Source organism: Gadus morhua, chromosome 20, assembly GCF_902167405.1.
Source record: "Gadus morhua chromosome 20, gadMor3.0, whole genome shotgun sequence".
NCBI classification, from domain to species: domain Eukaryota; kingdom Metazoa; phylum Chordata; class Actinopteri; order Gadiformes; family Gadidae; genus Gadus; species Gadus morhua.
Window position 1 is genome coordinate 10,505,574 of NC_044067.1, and position 22,738 is coordinate 10,528,311.

General features: G+C 44.9%; 2 protein-coding genes across 7 annotated transcripts in view; both read left to right on the top strand.

Moving 5' to 3' along the window:
* zeb2a (zinc finger E-box binding homeobox 2a) overlaps positions 1 to 17,183 on the top strand; it is a 59,899-nt gene extending 42,716 nt beyond the window's left edge. For 2 of the 6 annotated variants that reach the window (XM_030344161.1, XM_030344160.1), the window contains exons 3-10: positions 2,795 to 3,184; positions 6,315 to 6,383; positions 7,442 to 7,636; positions 8,078 to 8,292; positions 10,042 to 10,150; positions 10,543 to 12,530; positions 12,863 to 13,040; positions 15,016 to 17,183. In XM_030344161.1, coding sequence (XP_030200021.1) covers positions 2,795 to 3,184; positions 6,315 to 6,383; positions 7,442 to 7,636; positions 8,078 to 8,292; positions 10,042 to 10,150; positions 10,543 to 12,530; positions 12,863 to 13,040; positions 15,016 to 15,614 — 3,743 coding nt within the window. In that variant the 3' untranslated portion in view covers positions 15,615 to 17,183. The remainder of the gene's footprint in view (positions 1 to 2,794; positions 3,185 to 6,314; positions 6,384 to 7,441; positions 7,637 to 8,077; positions 8,293 to 10,041; positions 10,151 to 10,542; positions 12,531 to 12,862; positions 13,041 to 15,015) is intronic. The other 4 variants (XM_030344162.1, XM_030344164.1, XM_030344163.1 and 1 more) reach the window with 3 other exon arrangements.
* Positions 17,184 to 18,464: 1,281 nt separating this feature from the next.
* The window catches only part of gtdc1 (glycosyltransferase-like domain containing 1), a 29,443-nt gene continuing 25,169 nt past the window's right edge, over positions 18,465 to 22,738 (top strand). Inside the window, exon 1 of the mRNA XM_030343969.1 lies at positions 18,465 to 18,555. Coding sequence (XP_030199829.1) covers positions 18,496 to 18,555 — 60 coding nt within the window. The 5' untranslated portion in view covers positions 18,465 to 18,495. The remainder of the gene's footprint in view (positions 18,556 to 22,738) is intronic.

The following is a 22,738-nucleotide window of genomic DNA, read 5'->3' on the forward strand; positions in this document are numbered from 1 at the left end:
AGACAGGGAGGGAGAGAGAGGGAGAGAAAGGAGCGTAGAGGGGTGTATGGAGGTGACGAGACAGGAGAGAGACGTGGAGACAGACAGAGAGAGAGAGAGTTGAGAGGGAGGGAGAGAAGTAGGAACGGAGCGAGGGAGGGACTGTGGGAGGGAGGGAGGGAGGGAGGGAGGGAGGGAGGAAGGAGTGGGTTTGCTGCGCTGTATTGTCGCCTGCTCTTTGTCGCCGTGGCGATGAGAAAGAGCACAAAGGGAGGATCGTCGGAGAGGTGACGGGCTGAGACAATGGCGCGCGGGGAGATTAGCAGTCGGAACGGCGGTGCTCCCCGCCACACAATGGAGGTGCGTCGGAGGACGGGGTCAGGCCGAGCGGTAGCGCTCCATCAAATGTGTCAAGGGCGGGAACAAAGCTCTGCCGCTCAATAGTTCCCCCCCTAGAAAGTATTTCTGTGTTATGATTTTTCTTTTATTTCTTCAAATCTCCTGATTCACCCCCCCCCTGCCCCGCCCACCCCCACTCTTCCTTTTGTGTAAAAGTAGACGACGAAAAACAACATCCGCACAGGTGGTGTGTGCATGTGTGTGTGTGTGTGTGTGTGTGTGTGTCGGTGTGTGTGTGCTCGTGTGTGTGTGTGTGTGGGTGTGTGTGCGTTAGTGATCGGCCCCCTTGTTTTCCCACCAATCCCAGGCCTGCTGCTATGCCCCCAGTGACATCTGCCACACTGGTGGAGTCATGTGACCCGGGAGACAAACACGGCGATGAATCGCTTTTGTCTGGGAGGTCACTGCCTTTTCTCTGTCCTCCCCTTCTCGCCCACCGCAGCTCCGATACAAAACCCACACGCACACACCGCAGGACTATCAGTGTGGAGTCAGAGTTACTTTCAGACGCACCGAAATACACAAACAAACAAACCAGCCAACCAACACCCCTTCACACTTTTTAATTATTGTTCCTCTTTTTATTTTTATCCGACAAGTTGTGTCTCGAGACAATTTCCTGCCTCGATTCCCGGTGCTGCGTTTTCCCCGTTGGCTTATTGTTGACCTTATTTTCCAGTGGTGTGACTCTGTGTAGAGTTTGTAGTTGCTATGTGAACTGATTTGGGAATTTTTGGGCAAATATATGTAGATAGATATATCTATTTTAGATATGTACATCTAGGTATGTATAGACGTAGATCTTTGTATATTATGCGTGGTGGCAGATACCTTCAACACATCCTTTCACCCCGAAAGGCTTTCCAGCCCTCCCTGAGTTGGGGAGCCGGGTCAGAAATTCTTTGAGCCAAAAAAAGGGCCGAGCTACCATTGTTAGGCGGCCCGGGGTTGGGAGCTAAATAGGCCAGACTGCGAGAGCTGTGGGGGTTAAGACGTCGAAATGAGCTCACATTATACCCGACCTATACCTAGACCACACAACGTGCATTCACGTCTCACTTTTCAGCTCTTTCTTTCCCTGCCTCTATTTCCCCCCTTGCATTCTCTTTCTCTCTCTCTTTCTTTCTTTCTTTTTTTTTTTTGATCCAAGAGGGCATTACCCTGTCTGAACTCCCCCTAAATCCTTGCGGTCACACCTCTTATTAAAGAGGGGTTTTGTCCCACGCCCTCCCTACCACCCCCCCAAAAAAACCCTACAGCCCACCCCCTCGCCCCTCTTGGTATTCAGCCCAGGTCAGCAGATTTCGGCCCCCCCCCCTCCGACCCACCGTGGGTCTTCCCCCCACACCCCCACACACTTTTTTTCAATTCGCACCTGTTGTGCCCAGTTGTCCGCGAGGCAAGTGCCGAACCATACAGTCGGACAAAGATCATATTATGAACAGATATGCACAGCCTAATCTCCATGCAGCCAGAGGGGAAAGGATGGGGGGGGGGGGGGGGGGGGGGGGGGGTTATAAAGATAGAGCGATAAAGAAGAAAGAAAGAGAGAGCGATGCGAGCGAGTGAAAGAGTGGGAGAGGACTGTGTTTTGTATTACTCTCCCTGGGAACCTGTGAAGGAATGGCATGACGTTTAGAATGTTAAGGTTTGCAGCTCGAAATGAAAATAGAAACACTTTAAAGCGAAAAAGAGAACATGATTATCCCGGCAAAGCAAACACTGAGCGAGAAAAATGCATCGCCGCAACCCTTCCCAGCATCTCGGAGCACGGGCAGTTTGGTCCTCAGATAAGGCGCATGGGAGCTTGTCGAAATATTGCTTTATTAGGTATACGCAGCGCTCAAAATGAACCTGAAAATGTTACTCTTTTTATCACCAACCTCGGGGCCCTCTTTCCTGCGTCTAGTTCCCATGATGTCATGGCTGCCTTTTCTCCTCTTTTCTTTCTTTTTTTTCTTGTTATTCCCCCAACCCCACTCTCTCCTTTTCCCCTATCTCTCTCTCTCACTCTCTCTCTCTCACTCTCTCACACACACACACACATTCTCTCTCTTCCCCCCCCCCCTCTCGCTCTCTTCCTTCATACACGGTCCTATACTTTTCTCATGCACCTTTATCAGAGTGTTCTGGCAGCACACACCAAAGCAGGGGGAATTTCACGGCTTGTTGCGCGTGCCCCTGGACTCCGTCTGGGTCTAAATCAGGTTTATGTTATCCCAGCGCAGAGATGTAATATTTACAAGCCTTCCATTTCGGCCCGGTCCCTTGGGTGTCTGGGCCGAAAAAAAAATATGCTTCCCAACCACTCAACTATAAGGAATGTGGTTTGGGTCTCCTCCTCCACCTCTACTTTTTGAGCCGGATGTTGTTCTTGAAAGCTAACAGTGTGTCTGGTGTTTATGTTTGTGCGTTGCAGTGCTGAACTATGAGAATGTGGTGGAGACGGGCTCGGAGACCGACGAGGACGATAGGTTGGTGTTGGCCTCCGAGGAGAACCGCCTGGCTAACGGAGGAGGAGGAGACGGAGGAGGAGGAGGAGACGGAGGAGGAGGAGGAGGAGACGGAGGAGGCGGTGGCGGTGCTATGGGAGAGGAGGAAGAGGAGGAGGAGGAGGAGGTGGCGGGCGGCAGCAGCCCAGTGGCTGGCGTCCCCGCTATGGAGGCCTCGCCGCGGGTGGGCCACGCCCTGCTCTCCTACCGGGGCCAAGAGGGCCCCGAGGGGGCCGAGGGCCGGAGGGACGGACGGCAGAGCCACCACCCCTGGGCCATGGGAGAGGACATGCATGGGCACCTCAACGGCACCGGTGAGTCGGGGCTTGGGGTGTCGTCTGGGGGCCGTGAGGGGCGGCCGGGAGGTGGCTCTGAAATGGTTTCACTGGAGAAATATGTAACCTCCTCATTCACGTGTTTATCTTGGTAACGCAGATCTCTTTGACCCAGAGAAATTGCTGTTGATTCTGCCGGTGTCATTCTAATGACGCAGGTCTCATTTAAAGCTATCTCGAGTTAGCACAGACAAAGAAAACAGGGCCCCTGTGCTTAACCGACCTCATCCTGTTACTCAGGCAGTGGAAGGATTAGCAGGACTTTTTCTTAATGTAACTTAATGTCTTAGATAAATGTCCTGTAGGACCAGAATCGGCACATCTCACTCTCGAGTCAACGTCATAATTACAGCTGAACCCACACCCTACTTCCCACAGTCTAATAATTCACAACCAAGTTTCTCACACTCTTGCACTTCTGGGGTTCTTCGAAGTGATCGTTCCTCATCTTATACGGTAACGGTAGTATTATTGCGCTAGTTCTGGGAACGAAACAAGATGGGTGCTGTTGTTGTCTGTAGCCACAGCGGAGATGTCTATCTTCTTCCTTGTATGTAGCTATTTTAAGTGACAGAACTTAACAGGTTTGTTTTCCAACATCAGCTCAACTGAACTGCCGTAGACCGTCAGCGATATGTAATATAAACATGAACAGAAATAAGACCGTGACATCCCTTTTTTTAAGACGATCTTATCAATGATGGAACCAAAAACCTGTGAGTCCCCTGACTCAGAGACCCCCCCCCCCCTCACACACTGTGGCAGGACATCCAGTGTCACCAGTGCCCCGATGACAAATACTTTTAATTAGGAGCCAAACGGGATCGTTAAGGGAGCGGGAGCAGAGCAGGGCCCTACGCAGGACTCATTAACAGCCCCTAAATGAAATTTGGAGCTTTATGATGGTCATTTACATGCATAATAGGCCCACCCTTCTAGGGCTGCTTGACAGATACCGAGTGTGGCGAGAACTCATGCGAGACACCCGCTTTGAAAAAAAAAATAGAAAATAGAAAAAATTGGCGACTGACACTGCCAATCCGTCTCCGCTAATGACCTCGCCGGGTTGCTGAGTGCTAGTCCTGAACACGGCCGAGCTCGGGAAATACTGAGCCCAGTTTTCCCGCAAAAAAACAACCAAGCGAGTCCGAAGCTGAAATGTAAATGAAAAGGAGCGTTAATGCACCGGGAGTGCAGCGGCCGTATCATTATCGAGATCACTGGAGAGCGGTTAAAGAAACCAATGCCCGTTTAGCACATCTGCTTCAGTTAGTTTGTTAAACTTGCAATTTAATTGGAGGGTTTTTAATGTGATTTGAACTATTGGAGTGTTGAACCTATAGGGTCATTATTCCCATCGTTAGCAATAGTGGAAAAGATGTAATCCCTCATTGACCAGGCTGCAACTTTTCACAGTTGAAGAAACTGTTATTTGCCTGAGAGACGTTTTTTTAATGGAGATTAGGGAAGTAGTCTAGTATCTTGGTGATTGAAACTGTGCATAAACTCAGGCCATTTTTCATATTTTTAGTTTTTAACGACCGAGGTAGTTACTTTAAGGTGTTGAAAAGGTGAAGTAAAAAGCAGAAGTGTTTCTGTGGCCGTCGACGTACAGGACGTGGAAACAGGGGAACCACAAACAGAAATGAAACGCTCATCATAATCTCGACTCCTCCATCTTGTCTCTCGAGGAAAAAAAAAAAGAGAAAAAAAGAAAAGTGGTCTGGGACAGCAAATACAAAGAGCCTCCATTTTATGTCCCCAACACACACACTGATACAAAGTGTGTGTGTGTGTGTGTGTGTGTGTGTGTGTGTGTGTGTGTGTGTGTGTGTGTGTGTGTGTGTGTGTGTGTGTGTGTGTGTGTGTGTGTGTGTGTGTGTGTGTGTGTGTGAGAGTTGCCGTGAAGAAGGTGGGGATGGGGTGGGGAGGCTGAAAATAGAATGACACTTGAGTACAGTGTGTAGATTCTACGACAGTGGCACGGGGTGGGACTCACATGCCTTTGTCCTCTCTCTCCTTCCTCGCTCGGAGACATCAGCCCACAAAGGAGCCCCGTGCTGGAGAATGGCACTAATTGTAAAAAAAAAAGAAAGAAAAAAAGGGTCTGGCAACCAGCCTCCTCCCACTGTCTTCTTTATCTGTAGCGGGAAAAAGGGCTCTCGGTTCTGTCTTGGTACTGTCCCTCACAAGCTAGAGGCAGATGTATTGGCTCAACTTCAGATCAGGGCAATTCAGCCAATAAGCAGGGAAAGGCTTTCAATAATCACTGACTAAATGCACTGTATATATGGGTTATTATTGTGTATGTGTATTCATGTATGCTTTGGGTCTGAAACAATTGATCTGTTGAATCAAATTTCGTAACGTCATGTTCCTGTTGGCCTTTGCTGCTTATTAAGGAATTTCATTTAAATGGAAATGAAAGGCTTTCTTAGAGGTCCGTACTCCTACACATTGGGGGTGACATCTTCTGTGACTCAACTAAGGACTATTAAGAGTCAATGAATAAACAAATAAATGCATTCATAGGTACTTCCTGTTTGACACCCTTCTTTTTATATTGGGAAGGATGTTTTGAAAGGGAACAAGGAGGAGAAACAAGAGAGCCCCCCCCCCCCCCCCCAACTCACCCAACCACTAGCCCCCCACCCCCAAATCCGCCTCTTCTTTTTGAAGGTGGAGGTAAAAAAAAAAATGAGGTTTAGGTGGGGGTTACATATCCCTCCCTTTGAAGGCAAAGCTTATGATACTTGTGACTCCTGTTGAGGAGTCACATGCAAAAGCCCAGGAGGAAGGAGCACAATAGGCACACTATATGAACCCCCCCCCCCCACACACACACACACACACACACACACACACACGCACACAAATGGACCATTGGGCTGGCCTCCCCTCATTATGTGGAAAATACCTTCACATTATGAGCCGTGGTGAATGCAAAGAGGAGCTTGTTAGCTTGTCAGGTCGCCGCAGCCACAGAGCATTCCAATTGACTTAGCCCTGAGTGCTGCGGCGCGGTCATACTCTAATTTATTGAAAACGGCGTTAGGCACAGTCAAGGGCTTTCCCCCATTCTCAACGCCTCTCCTCCTCTCCTTCACAGATGAAAGGCAGGATGAGTATCACCCACTGGGGCCCAAAGGCTCTCTTCATGCTGTTGGAAATGGTACAGGTGAGTCCGGCCCTACCGCCATTGTATGATGAAAGAACCAACCGCCCCACCCCACTATCCCCCCACACACTCACGCTACGCCACCATTAAGTCACCCGTAGCCCCATGACATACATTTGGCTAGCCACTAACTGTTACATGACATGCTGTTGAGGTGATTTCCCTAATAAGGAAACCCCCGATCACTCTACTGTTTGTGAGAAGGCACGAGAGATACACCACTTCGGATGCGTCTGATAAATAACATCATTACATTGTTGAGTTAGAGTCTAGTTTGCAAATAACGTTTGCTGTTAAATTGAGTATTGACTTAAATCGTATTTGTTTGGTTGATGTCCTTCCAAATTGGTTATAAAGAGACTGTCCTGTTCTGCCTTAAGGGACTGATAATGGCAAAAAAAAATTAAGCATCCAAGCAACAAAGACATGTCTTTACCACTGAGACGCTACGCTGTAATGGGAAGCATAGAGACAATGGTGAAATATTAAAAGTCCAAGCTTTTATTGCCTAATATATTTAATTACTTAATTGTCTTAAATGTTCACATGTAAATCATTGGGCTTCAGATATATTGAGCAGACCCGAATCAATATAGTCAATGCATGGTATAAGAAGTTTAGTTGTTTTCCATTTATGCTAATTGCATCTTCATGTTTAAATTGGGTCAAGGCATATTTGAAATAAGATTAGCTAACTCAGAGGATCTCATTGTGCCTTAACCAAATTACCATCTACACTAGAACTACCTAAGTGAAATGCAAAGTGATATTTATTGCAAAAACGCTTTTCTCGCCAGCCAAGATGCCACACTTAACAGTGCACATCGCGTAATGGCGGAATTATCTATTATCTATTACCTTCTTTTTCTTCGTAGAAACCATTATACAACATCATTAACGGAAACTTAAACGTATACTCCCCCTCTAAGTAGTTTCCTAATGGTCTTTTCTCTGAAGCTTGGTTAAACAAGACTGCCTCCCCCCCTCTTGCCTAGCATCGTTCAGACCAACGTCATCCAACAAAATTAACAACTCTACTGGTTTTCCCCTCCATACAGGCAAGGGACTTGAAGGTGTCTCCGAGCTCAATGACTACTTCCTGAAGCGCAAAATGGAGGACAGCGATGAACACCCAGCTAGCATCGCAGAGTACCTGCAGCGCGGCGACACCGCCATCATCTACCCAGAAGCCCCGGAGGAAGTGACCCGGCTGGGAACGCCGGAGGCTATCGGTCAAGATGAAAACGAAAATGGTGCGTATAAGCCCTGGAGGTTGCGCTATGAGGAGAATGGCGGTATTATGAAGGATGTTGTTCTGCCTGTTGGGAAGGATAATAATTAGCATGTCAGCATAACTAAGATATAGAACGTTTTTTTTGCATTCTCAGTTCCCTATATATTCTATTCCATGTTTTGCCTCGTTCAGGTTGTATTCAGGCTTATTTTATTTTCATTCTTGAAGCACTACATTTACAATGAACATCCATCACCCTATAATTAAAAAACAAGTGAGGTCTCTCTGGGACGAACGAGTCGAACCCTTGGCTAGGGAGCACGGCAGCCCCGCGACCCACACGACCTCAACATCTGCCAATCAACACACGGCCATTTCCTCTGCTCACACCCGTGCGAGGGGTCCATTAGCTGACCTCCCACCAACTGACCTGACCCCGTCCCCCGCTTCTGTCATTCAGACCTGCCCGGCGGCACGCCGGACGACTTCGCCCAGCTCCTGACCTGCCCGTACTGCGACCGGGGCTACAAGCGGCTGACGTCCCTGAAGGAGCACATCAAGTACCGCCACGAGAAGAACGAGGAGAGCGTCCCATGCCCGCTGTGCTCCGACACCTTCACGCACCGCGCACAGCTGGAGCGCCACATGGCCACACACAAGCCCAGCCGAGATCAGGTACACCCTCCCTCTGTCTGTGGCTGTTGTTGTTGGTGTTGTCTTTGGAGTCCTGGTAATATCTGTCGTCGTTGACGTTTATGTTTTTCTGCCGGGCTATGAGTATTCATTTGGGCATTTCTTTATTCTAATCAAATATAAATCAATAAGTAGAATCAAGATTAAATCAGAGGGTGTGTGAACAAATGATACATTGTGAAACAGAGAATATATTTAAATAAATAAACGTTTCAGTACCATGGCACATACAGTATGGTTTAAATAGTCAATGCTTACCCTGCACTTCCCTTTATTCAGTCTATACTCAGTCTATAAATATGCTATAAATAACCACTAAAAAGCATTCTTTGGACAGCCAGTGCACTTTTATTAAATCCATAGTACATCTATGGAGAAAGCACCTATAGCTCCCTGCCCACTAAATCCCCCTGTTTTCTATCGTATTTTTGTGTTAGGTTGTTTTTCCCTTTAGTTGTAAAATCATCAGACCTCGCACTGCTAGTTAGCAGCTGCATTTTTGCTGTGCTCCCCCTAAGCTTCCGCCTACAGTGAGCCGTGCGTGGGATGTGCAACCATATTGACTTCCCCGGGCCATCTGACTTTGTACATCAGCTGTTGCTGGAACTGGAACTGGAACAGATTTGATTAGAAATTAGTGCTAATAAAGATAGTTCCAGATAGGCCTCTTCCTATTATTCTAAGTGTTTATTATTTGTCCACAAAGGCAAGGCGTTTTTTTTCACAGACCGTCACTGTGACGGGAAGTAAAGTTAATAATAAAATAACAGCACATGGTTTAATGTTGCAGCATGGGAAGCTTTATTAGTATTTTCTAACCGCTCCTGTGATCCAAAACTCATATTAGACCATGTAAATAAGCATTGAATCATTCAATTTTCCAATTATACTGTGATTATAATGAGATTTCCGGAGTTAAGCCTGTCAGCTTCGGACCTCAAATTTGCCTGAGCTCACCGTAACAGAAGCAGTGACTCGCCTCTAACCCGCTGCCTCCCTTCACCTGACCCCCCCCCCCCCCCCCCCCCCCCACACCGCCCTCCTCTTCCCTCTGACTGCCTTAAACAGGAGCAGATGGCCATTTCCCCAGTGATCTGGAGTATCATAATCCCCAAATGACTTAAAGTGCCTGTTTATTTGTGTACTTCCTCTTAGTTAAATAGTTAAACAAAGCCTAATGATGGGTCATGTGCCCATCCTGGTGAACACAAGAGAACCAGGATATTTTATTACATGCTGAGATACATATATCTTCTTTGTTTAAATAATTCTCATCTCAACTCAAAATTAATCTTTGTTGCAACTCAAACCGTTTCAGCTCAAATAGGGATCACTGATATATCCAGCAGAAAAACAGATTCATGATATAACCCTTTTTGAATAAACTTTACGCACAGGCTCTGGGGACTGCATCTCCCATTGCAATGTTTGCTGTTTGTTTTTCTCTGCCTGTTTGGATTTCAAATGAAGAATAGGCCTACACTAAACTTTTACCTTTGAACAGGGTCAACCCACGCTATTTAAATTATACAGAAATGAGTTTCTTTGCCTGTTATCGATTTTTCAAATGTACAATCAAAGACTTTATATACAGGGATTATGTAAATGTCTCTTAACTTTTATGCGAGATCAAAACCATTGATAACAAAATTTTTATTGCCACCACTTAAATGTTTTCCTCACCTTCTGTTAAGCAACACCTACTTATTTAAATGTGTTTCATCTCCACAGCCACAGCTGATGAACGAGGGGGCTGGCAACCGCAAATTCAAATGCACCGAGTGTGGAAAGGCTTTCAAATACAAGCATCACCTCAAGGAACATCTTCGTATTCACAGTGGTAGGTACTCCCTGGAATTGGGTACAGTCCATGATTGCATAATTATTTTTAAGATTCTAGATAATGGGGGTTTCATGCTACAAAGATAGACATGGATAAGGTTTTCTCTTTCTTTATCTCGCTTGTGTCTGTTGAATTACTCATGCCAGTTGATTATAGCTGAAAAGACCTGTTTCATAACTGAGTAATTCCCCCATATGGATGAAACCATAGCAATGCATTCTGAGGGGGCTGAAATTAAAATTCATTCTAAATACACATTTGCATTCAAAAAATTAACGTTCGCTCACATAATACACGCTGAGCAACCAATCGTAATACAAAATATAAGAAAATTGCATATACAATTAACCGAAATATAGCATATTAACATAAATGTTCTTATTTTTCAGGTGAGAAACCATATGAGTGCTCCAACTGTAAGAAGCGGTTCTCCCACTCTGGGTCATATAGCTCTCACATCAGCAGCAAGAAATGCATTGGCCTGATTGCAATCAATGGAAGAGTACGCAATGGAAACAGTGCCAAGCCTGGCTCCTCACCCAACTCCACCACATCTTCCCCTGGCAGTCCAGCCCTGGCCCAGCTCCGCCACAAACTAGAGAATGGCCGCCCCCTAGGCCCACAAGACCAGCAGGGTCAGCTTGACATCAAAGCAGAGCCAATGGACTTCAATGACTATCGGCTATTGATTGCTTCTCAACATGGCTTTGGGGGCCCAGGGGCGTACATGAATGGAAATGGCCATGGAGGAGGAAGCCCCCTGGGAATCCACAGCTCATCCCAGAGCCCCCTGCAGCACCTGGGGGGTATGGGACTGGACCTCCCCCTGCTTGGCTACCCCGGTTCTCTTGGGAATAACCTGAGTGAGGTTCAGAAGGTCCTCCAGATCGTGGACAACACAGTGTGCAGGCAGAAAATGGATGGGAACCCAGAGGAGATCACCAAGCTCAGGGCCTACATGAAGGAGTTGGGAGCCCAGATGGAGGAGCACAAGCTTGCCCTCTCCGCAAGAGCCGGCTTCCCAGTTGTTGGCCAGAACAGCCCCACCAAGAGTATCATAGACTACACCCTGGAAAAAGTCAATGAAGCCAAGAGCCTTATTGATGACTCCAAAAGGCAGATGGACATCAAAAAGGAAAAGCCAAACCACTCCATGGACTTCGGCGGAGAAGAGAAGTCCCATGACAGCCAGCCCCAGTTCCTGCCATTCTCCTGTCAGTTCTGCAAGGAGGCATTCCCTGGACCCATACCACTGCACCAACATGAGCGCTACCTGTGCAAGATGAATGAGGAGATCAAAGCAGTGCTGCAGCCAGTGGAAAATGGACCCAGCAACCGCAGGGGCTCAATGGCATCCGAGCAGCAGGCTGTCTTGCTCTCAAGCACTCTCTCAGAGAGGGGAGCCACCAGCCCCATCAACCCTTTTAAGGACCACGTATCAGTGCTCAAGGCCTACTTTGCTATGAACACTGAGCCCAACTCAGAGGAACTTTTGAAGATTTCCATCGCTGTGGGCCTCCCTCAAGAATTTGTCAAAGAGTGGTTTGCCCAGTGGAAGAACCAAAACAACCACAATCAGAGGAAAAGGTCCCCTCCACCTGACCGCAGTGGCACCGAGGCCAACCACTACCTGAACAGGTCACCCATGTCCTTGGTACAACAGGCGATGGCACACTCTGCAGATTTACATGGGGGCTCCAACAATGGCGATGCCTTGCACAGACTTTCAAAGGCTAACCAGTTTACAGCTAACAGACATGCAGGGGAAAAACCACTAGACCCCATGGATCACTTGAGGAGCAGCACTCCATCCCCGCTCAATCTCTCCTCAACTTCTTCCAAAAACTCTCAGAGCAGCTCTTACACTCCAAACAGCCTAGCTTCTGAGGACAACCACGGTGACGCTCCCTTGGATCTGTCCCTGCCAAAACACATGACCAACTACAACAAGAGGATCTCCACGGGAGAAAAGCGTCCCAGGCCCAATGGTTACATGATTGAGCGCAACGGCGATGCTCATGTCAAAGAACAAGGGACCGGGCCTATGGATTTGGCCCACATCAAGAAGGAGTTTCTTGGCTCTGACCACAACACTGGAGGGAACGCTGGCCATCAGCTCGAGAAGAGCACCAGTCCCATTTTTGGTATAAATCCATTTACTGGAGGCCACATCTATACATCCCTGCCACCTCATGGCGCCTTCCCTCCACCATCCTTCATGTCCCAGGCCCAGGCCAGCATCCCAGGCCTCAGGCACTACCCTGGGCTGGACCATATGAGCTTCCTGCCCCACATGGCCTACACTTATGCTACTGGGGCAGCTTCATTTGCAGAAATGCAACAGAGGAGAAAGTACCAACGGAAACCAGGTCTCCAGGTAAGCAAATATCATTGTCTTTGAACATTTCCTTACATGTCATACATTAATTAGTTAACAGGATTGAGGTAAACATTGCTTAATCAATTGATCCAATCCTCAGGCACCTTGGCATTTAGACTGCCCCCCATATGTCTCCTATTTTAAGTGTATTTTGGCTGAAAGGGTCTTACCCAGGTTGGGTTTGATAAGCCCCTGTCCAGACTTGGGATCATAGAAACAGAGCAGAAGGTGTCTCTTTATGTCGAGGTAGCAGGTGCAGATTAACTAAAGCATGGAAAACAATAACAGGAAAACAAACCACCAAAACCAAATCTGCTTATCGCTCACAGGGGGAGCTAATGGACAGCACCGCCGACTATCTGTCAGGCCTAGAGGACCTGACAGACGAATCGCTCCTGTCCAGGAAGAAGATGAAGAAGACTGAAAGTGGTATGTACGCGTGTGACTTGTGCGACAAAACATTCCAGAAGACAAGTTCCCTCCTAAGACACAAATATGAGCACACAGGTATATAACATTTGGACACTTCTTTTTTTTACCCCTACCCCCTCGCCTATGCTTTGTACCCTCACGCAGCATATTTTCTGTCTCTGCACCAAAAAAATGTTATGTTTCCTGATTTCCTTTTTTTCCTTTGATTTGTAACGTAGCTCCCCTTTCTCTCCCTTCTTCTAGCTTTGATACTTGATTATGTTTTCCTTATTTACTACTTTTATGTTCTGTGTTTTCCTACCCCTGATCTTTAACATGTTCGTTCCTTTTCAACAGGGGGTAGGGTTGTGCTAATACGCTCAGGGTTACATAAACATACAATGCCCCAGAAATAAACTGCTCCGGAGGCACTCCAGTCATACTGACGGAGGGACTTATAGGAGAGGAATAGCGAGGGATGGAGATATATGCAGATGAGAAGGATAGAGAGAAAGGTGGAAGAAGGAAAGCGTGTGCCTGCTTGTCTGGCTGTGTGCTTTTTGGTTGTACTGTGAATAGATAAGAGGTTAAAAATACCTCTTTATAAAGTCAAAGCCGTCCATGATGCAAACGCTGTGGCAAAAACACTGCAAACCTTATGCTCAGGATTTTGGAAGAGAAAGCATGATATTGCCATGCCATATCTGAATTTGAAATATAAATATAAAAATATATAACCTCTTCTAGCTCTCTTTCACTGAGTTTCATCACCCCCCGCTCATATCCATCCTGTCAGTCAGTGTAGGGAAGCTTGACAAGGAATCTTGCGTCTCGTCTATTTTGGTCTTACGGTGTTAGTGTGTGTGTGTGTGTGTGTGTGTGTGTGTGTGTGTGTGTGTGTGTGTGTGTGTGTGTGTGTGTGTGTGTGTGTGTGTGTGTGTGTGTGTGTGTGTGTGTGTGTGAGTGTGTGTGTATCGGGAAGGGGGGAGGGGGAACTTTAGGTATGCCAACTATGGAAGATGTTACATGCATTTCGAAAGCTATTTGTAGCTAAGATTTGCGTGTGTGTGTGTGTGTTTGTGTGCCTGTATGGCGATGCATGCTTGTGTGTATGCACATCCTGGTGCTTGGTTGTCTGAATGTGTGTATGACTACTGCCGTTCACAGGTTCAGAAGGCGTTTGTGCATGTGTGCGTGGGAAGTGCGCTTTGGAAGAGTGTCAGTGTATGGGCCTATTAGCTTGGCAAAAGAAAAGCCCCAACCTGTTAGATACAAGTCAGATGGGACAAATATCCGGTGATAGAGATTCGTAGTAAATCCAGAAGGCTCTCTCTATGTGTGACAGTGCACGTGAAGGTGCGTGTGTCTGTGTGTGTGTGTGTGTGTGTGTGTGTCTGTTCCTCCATGGTTTGGTGTGAGCGCACACAAGGAAGACGGGGGAGGTTTACGGGTGTGAAGTTCCTTCCACAAATATACCCGTCATACTATCATGCGCAAGATGTTCTAATCCTGGTCAGTTTTAATCTGGGCCATGATGTCATGAAAACACTCCATCAGGGAGAGCCAGACTGCTTGGGTTTCACCTTGCCTCGATGCTCTAGGCATTTGATCTCTCTGGCTTAACCCGCCACGGTCGCAGACGACCAGCGCATAAAGTAATGAGTCCTCTTATAGCCCAGCACCTTCCACCTAAGCAGGAGCTGAAATTAGCCGCAGCGTTTTCATGAGACAGCAAACCGAGGCCTTAGGAGGGACTTTTCTTTGCATGCTATGTTCACCTATAATTGTGTGAAAAATGTGTGCTTCACTGTGTTGATGCTTTCTTTTCTAAAGCCACACATCTTTCTATTTATGAAATCTTTTCGCTATTGTTTGATGATGGTGGACATCTGTAGTGTGTTATATTAACGCACTATTTACATAGGTTGATAATTGAATGAATAATTTCAACAGTTGCACGTTTTGGAATAACTCACAGCAAGCTGTCTGTATTTTGTCTCTGTTCAAGATAACTCTAAGTCACCATAGTAACACCTCCTCTCCCTCCCACCTGTTTCCCGTGTCTCTGCAGGCAAGCGTCCACACCAGTGCCAGATCTGCAAGAAGGCCTTTAAACACAAGCACCATCTCATTGAGCACTCGCGACTGCACTCGGGCGAGAAGCCCTACCAGTGCGACAAGTGTGGCAAGCGCTTCTCCCACTCGGGCTCCTACTCGCAGCACATGAACCACCGCTACTCCTACTGCAAGCGGGAGGCAGAGGAGCGGGAGGCGGCCGAGAGGGAGGCCCGTGACAAGGGCAGCCTTGAGCCCACTGAGCTGCTGATGAGGAGGGCCTACCTGCAGGGCCTGGGGCCCCTGGGATACTCAGACCCAGAGGACCCACAGGAGGAGGCGGCCGGCACCATCCTAAGGGACGGAACTGAGGGAGGCATGAGAGGCCGGGAGAGGGATGTGGCCGAAGCGTACAAGGAGGTGACAGACAGACGGGAGGCAAGTTTCAGAGGGATGGAGGTGGGGGAGGAGGATGAAGGAGACAGCAGGAGCCTGGGTACGCAGATGGACTCGACGCGGGATGACGGCGAGGGCAAGGATACGACACATTTGATGGATGAGAGTTCGAGAGAAGGGAAAACAGACGGAAAGTCGGACCAGGAGGAAGCGGACTGATTCAGAGTGGAGTTACTTACAGTCGAGGAGGCAACACAAAGCAAGAGGAAAACATTTGTTTCAGCAAATATTTGTCATGTTGGTTTGTTTAATTTCCTTTTTCTCATCCTTCCAACAAACATGAAACCTGTTCCATGTCAGAAACGTAAGGCACAGGCTTGATCTTAGCAGAGCGCTTGCTTTTTTCTTCTTTTCTGTTGTGGAAGATTGTAAAGATGGACTTGAGATGCAATGTGGTGACTGCCAACATCAGAGTCGTGATAACAAGCTGGGTGGGATTGTTTAAAAATCCACGATATGCAAAAAAAAAGGGAAGTAATAATGATTATCATTATAATTAAATGAGATGAAGCTGTTTTTAATGTACAGTATTATAAAGGCCTAAAAGCTGTGTGGTGCTAAAATGTTCTTAACCTTTTCGTGTTTCATTGTGTTCATACCCCAAACCAGGAAATTGCACTCTGCCCCCCTTAATCACTACATAAACACTTTTTTGGAAAAAAAAATAAAGAAAAAAGCCTATGGATATTTATACCATGCTTGAAGACTCAGTAGCAGTCCGTCGATGTTGTATTTTGTCTGCCACTTACTGTGATGTCCTTGGGATTTACCCTCTTTTTGCAAGGCAAACTAACCACACAATTTTGGGCCTCACTATTTCTTTATGTGAAGGAACATTAAACCTGTGTGATTTTTAATATGTTGATGTGAGTCTTAAAAAAAATGGACCGGAGAGGAAAATAGTGATGGGGAGAAATAACAAAATAATATAGGCTCTGTGGAAGTGTGACAGAGTTTTTGTGTGTTTTATTTTCTCAAGAGAAAGCCTTATATGCAAACCTTTTCACCTGTGCGTTTCTGCAAGTGCCATCCTTGTACAGTGTAAATCAGAGTTGACCTGTGTTATCTTTGCTCTGGCTTCAGTATTAAATGGATATTTCACCTTGTTTTTTGAAGTACCTATGACAGTATTAGCATAGATAGACAAGCAGTTTGTTAGTTTACATATGTTTGTGCAATTTTTTCTGTATTTTTTCCATGACCTTTTGTCAGTATTACTTTTTTTGTTTTTGTTGATTTTTCCAACATAAATTTCGTTTTGTTTTTATTTTAAGATTACCATTTTATTTATGTGACTCATTTTATATTTCCTAATTTTATTTATTTCATACTGTAGTGTACAGTATTATAGTTCCTCAACAAATAGATATATTTTAGTAAAAAGATTCTGTCATTGACTATTGGAGCAAAATATGAATAGAGAGCGTCTATGGTATTTGGATTTTTTTCAATTTTTTTCTTTTTATGTTTTATTTCCTTTCAACTACTGGAAATTCAAAATTTGGGGAACTTTTGATACAATATTGTGAAAACACTGTATTTTTGAGAGTAAAAAAAATTATAAATCCACTTTATTCATCCCACTGAAGAGGTGAAGAGGGACTGTTGATGATGAAATTCCTGAAATGTCTGAAGTATTACTGAATTTTTAATTTCTCTTGGAAATGACCATGCTCAAATAAATGTAGCCAAATTAAATTTTAATAAAGCTGTGTTATTCTTCTTGTACCACTTCTACTTCTATTTTATTCACAAGCTCCCAGATATAGACGGATAGTAAGCTAATGTTACAGGCTATCCATGTTGCAGCCAATGGCTACCAGGTTACCAGGTTGTTGTTTTTTTACAAATACAATTCATATTCAAATCCAATAAAAAAAAATTCACGTTAAATCTAAGTCAATGTAACACAAATCATTGACTAGTTAACTAATTAAATGCTGGTTATTTTGTTGTGTTATTATACAGAATTCATCATGACATAATTGAATATGAAACGACTAAATCGATCATATTCCTTATCAGTATTTCCAAAACATATATCATGGTGAGAACCAATATGCATATTTTTTATTAATTCTGATTGGCAAAACGTAACAATATAATTCAACTGTAGACCTACAAAAACCTTTTACAGGCAACGCATTTTAACAGGCTTGTAAGGCTCTTGTTTAATTAGGAAAAGTTTAATTAAAGCAATGCCTCTGTAACTAGGTCTACCGTAGGCCTATTATCTCAAGTCTCACTCGAGATGTCATTTATGACAAGTCTTTGCTCTTATATAACAGTTTGCATTCAACTTTTACCTTCTGATGTGGATTCTAATTTTATGTGGGATATTTCTTGGAGCCAGTATATGATAGATTTTATAGAATTAGTTAAGACTCTTTGAAGTATAAAAAGCACCAGCTTGAGATAAAATTACCACAAGACAGCCGCCAATCTGGCCATGAATTGTTACCACAGCATCTAATAAGAATTGCCCATGACCTTGTTGATTTAACTCACTGAATTAATGCAAATAGAAGCAGGTGAAAAGTTTACACTGTGAACCACTCACACCAACTCTCAGTGTATATTTTGTATAACACACACACAGACACACACAACCACACACACAAACAAACACACACACACACACACACACACGCACGCACACACACACACACACACACACACACACACACACACACACACACACACACACACACACACACACACACGAACACGCACGCACAGGCACGCGCGGGCAAACATGAACACACGGAGGCATGAGCACGCGCACACACGCACGCACGCACGCACGCACGCACTACACACACAAACAGTCATGCAAGTCATGTCAATCGAAAACAAGATATTAAGACAAAGCATCCAATTAAAACATTGTCTCAACCATCAGGGTACAGTAACAAACATTAATGTATGCAATTTGAAACCTAATTCCTGGAGAGAAACCGACATTCATGATCACAGTTGTAGAATCCTGGAAGATAATAAATATTTGACAACGTGGTGGGCGGGGCTCGAATTCAACGTGATGACGCATGTGAGTCGGGAGCGGGACGTCGCCTTCCCTCTCGTGCCAATGCAGGAAAAGGTAAGCCCAGGCGGTTATTCCGCTGTTCATTGTCATGTGGCCGAGGAGGGTACGTTGTTAGAAGAGCCATTTGAAAGCTACACCGGTGTTGCAGAATATTGTGTTTCATAGGTTGCGAGAGCGGTCGTCAGTGATAAAGCTAAGCAGTGCGGCTAACAAATGCACCTAACTATGTATGAGAACTGCGTTTGCCTACAATGTATGCGGTCCCAATTGAGACACGTGCTTCTACTACTCTGTATATGTATACAACACACCACTCAAACACGGACTTCATTTGGGAAACGTCCTAACAATGTTATCGGTAGGTTGCTCTAAACACAGAATATTAATCGAGGACAAGTCTCCGAGTTTCCCCTCAGGCGCTGGCTTTTACAAAACACGTAGAGCGTTTTATGTCATTAATTGAAAAATAAATACTTGCATAGCCTAGTACACACCACGCTCAAATGGTCTATTTCCTAGTAGTCGTTTCTAACGACACACTACGAATAAAGTGGAATAACCTCCCGCCCCCCATATGACTTGATTAACAATTGATGATGCGCATATGACAGCGTTGTAAATCAACTACAAACGACTATTTATTTAGGCTAGATATTCATCTTGCACCGTGTAAAGGAATAATGTAGTTGTTTTGTTGTAAATATTGTACTATATTATGTTTTCATATTAATGAATGTTGTAAAACACTATTATAATAATTATAACACACAGCTGAAATCGTCCTATTAGCATGGTATTCAATCTGTACTATTTAGTGAATTACTTTATCCAGAGGAACTTTATAAGGCTTCTTGATTTAGGGGCCTGTAATGGTCAAGCCTTTTGCTCAAGAATGCTGAGGGAGTCAGGGATAGGCCCCAAGACCCTTCTGTTGACCCTTCTGAGTCAAACAACACAATCGATCAATATGACCCTTCGGGTTTCATGTAACTTTACAGTTGCTCTGTCCTTTACTAAAAATGAACACAAACGTTTGCCGAATCATTGCCAAAAATTAAGATTGCCTTAACTTGAAACAGAGATGGTTTCAATGTGTTCAATGTATCACAGGTTGGGTTTGAGTTTTTTAACGTTAGTGACCACATAGTCAAGGTTAAGGCGAGGGGGCTCAACTAATCCAAAAAGCCGTCGGAAGGTAAAGGTGTTGTGATTCATATAGTTTACACGGTGGGTCTCACAACGGCACATGGAAGTGAACGCCAAAACCTTTTTTCCTGTTAGAATTCCATCAGCGTTGATGGACCTGTTTAATTTTTTTCAGGCTATTGTACACATCCTGCCCCCCCCCACCCCCACCCACCCTCCCCTCCCTTCCAAGGAAAAAAGATTAGCACATGTCCGTGTGTCTGTAATTATAGCTGGTGTCTCTTTCAGTGGATCCTTAAACGATTAGCTTTCACATAAAGCCCCGCGCTTGTGAAGTACAAGGGCACGACTCCCTCAATTAAAAGAAGGAAAGTCACTTCTCACTCATTTCACCGCTTTGAAACCTTAATCCGTGGCAAATGTGAGCTTCCTCCCCATTTCTAATACCAGATCAAAGGAGTTATGAATAGCATTACACGTTCCTTGCCTGATGTGCGAAGCTGCTTAAATTTGCATTGTCAAAGTGAAAGGGCTGCGATGAACGATGAATTAAAAGGTTTTTAGGTCATAATATCAGACAAATGTTTCTCTCTCTGTCTCTCCTTCTCTGTCTCTCTTCATTTTTGCTCCTTGATTCTCATGTGTTTTTTTTTGGCAGTTTGGATTTTTAGGAATATCTTTATTCACCTTCATAATTCAGACTAATACAATGTGTGTGACACATGCATTCTCAATGAGTGTGTCTGCCTATTTGTGTTTTTGGGCAGGATCTCTTGATGTCCAGAGGTATTTTTAGATCGGTCCTTCTGCTCCCAAGATGTTTCAATCATAAATAATTGAGGCCTTTCAAGTAGCTTAGCACTCATCTAATGTGATAATGATGCATTTTAACTTTTTTCCTCTCAAAGTAGGCCTTAATGTGCCATCATTACCTTTATTTTTATATTGTGTCGTTTGGACTTTCATTGAAAAAAAAAAAAAGCAGCGTGCAATCATTTACCCATTTTAAAACGCATATGCCTATTTAACGATTGTTGTAATGAAACTGGGCTCATGTTCTGTAGCATGGTTTTGGTTTTAAAGCCAAGGTATGTTATTTTGGGGCAGGCTTTCCGACCGCTTGGCTAATTATAAGAAAGCAATCGAAGCACTGAACTCTGATTGGCCTTACACTCTTATCCTCCACAGATCTGGGATTGGAGTAAATATTCCATCTGATCTCATGATAAACATAAATAAGCCCTCAGTGAGAATACATCTCAGAGTTCTGTCAGGAACCGTCTAAGACGATGAAGACACCACACACACACACACACACACACACACACACACACACACACACACACACACACACACACACACACACACACACACACACACACACACACACACACACACACACACACACATCAGATGCAGTTTAGAAGCATGCGTGCTTGCAAGACTTGACATGGCCCATCGGAGCAGAGAGGGAGGTGTCAGAATCCTACGCATATGCTTGAGTATACGCCGTTTGCCGGTTGCCAATGCGGTTCCGGTCCCCTCCAGCCACCCCCTATGATCAGGTGAACCCCCATGTGGATCGATTTATGTTCTCCAAGTGACTGGGTCTCCAAGTTACTGGGTTTAATGGTCACAATTGGTCCACTCCCTGATGTCTAAATATATGCTGGGGGCACCCAATCCACATGGTTATCTGGGCCTATGTTAAGGAAATGCTGTGTGTTTGTGTGCTTGCTAGTGTAAGATGGGTGTGAGGGCTAACCACATACTTAACTTGCTGCATTGCATTTTCTAGGGAATTGTATACGTCCAATATGTTATTATGAGGATACTTTGCTCACCTATTCAAAATCCCATGCCAAAGTATCCAACTGAAATCATAACTAAATGCCCGTTGTTGAGACATAATGATGTTTATGACATAATGTTCATCATGATTGATTTATATTGCAAAATGTTTGTGTAAATATACAAATTGAACCATGCTAAAATATGAACAGTTGAAATAAGGAATTTCCCCACAGTCTTTCTAATCTCACCTGAATATTAACAATCTCAGCAACAGTACACAAAAGGTTCCAATAATGCATTACATAGTTGGGTTTTCCAGATCAAAATGGAGTTCCATCAGCGGCCAAGCCTACGCCTGGCTTTTTAAATGACTCATCACATCGTTCAGCCATTTGTCTCTCATTAAGACCGGCAGTCATATAATAACCTGGGGATTCCCTGGTACACACTGACATTAACCCTTAACTGTTTCATCTCTGACGCGAGGTGGAAAGAAAGGTTGGGCGAAAAAGGTATAGATGAGACACAGCTGTGTCGTCTGCATCAGGATGCTTTGCATCTTGCAACCGTAGGGTTAGAGTGGAATGTCCCGAGTTGACAACGTCAGGTTTTCTCATTTTTTCTGAATTACTTGCAAGCGTTTTCTTATTGCATTTCTTTTTTTGTAAAACCTGTTTCATTAACTAGGCCTCATATATATTCATGTATTTGCGCTTACCTTGAGCTTTGGCCGCACAATGTAAAGGATATAATGGGACATTCCAAGAGTTACCATAGAGAGACGTTCGGTTGGTATTTTTCAAAAAACTTTTACATTTCCATTAAGCCCTTTCCTTACCTAAGCAGTGGGAAACGCTAAAATCTACCCAAGCCATATCTACCATCCGCTTACAGTCAGCTAACAGCCTGTGCTACGGCTGAAAGCAAGATTGTACAGCTCATTTCCTACTTGAGATATGACTTGACGTTTAAGGCGCTGGAGAAAACCTCGATATTGACTGATTGAAAAGTCTGCGGGCAATTGCTGAGTGCTGCAAATACATTACTCCCCATTGTGGGCAGCTAAATGGAAGAATAAGATGGAGAACAGCATGTATGGTAGTTGTAGACTGGAAATCAGAAAGAGGAGGGAATTCACTGGAAGAGAGATTGTTCTGGAAAGCCCTGCGCCCATGTGCCTTAACTGACTGTAAAGCCTGCTGTGGCTCCTCCCTCGATTTTTTTTTTTACCTCTGTCTTTTGGAAATTGTAGTCCATCACATCGGAAACAGGCTTCATAATTGCCATGGCAGGACAT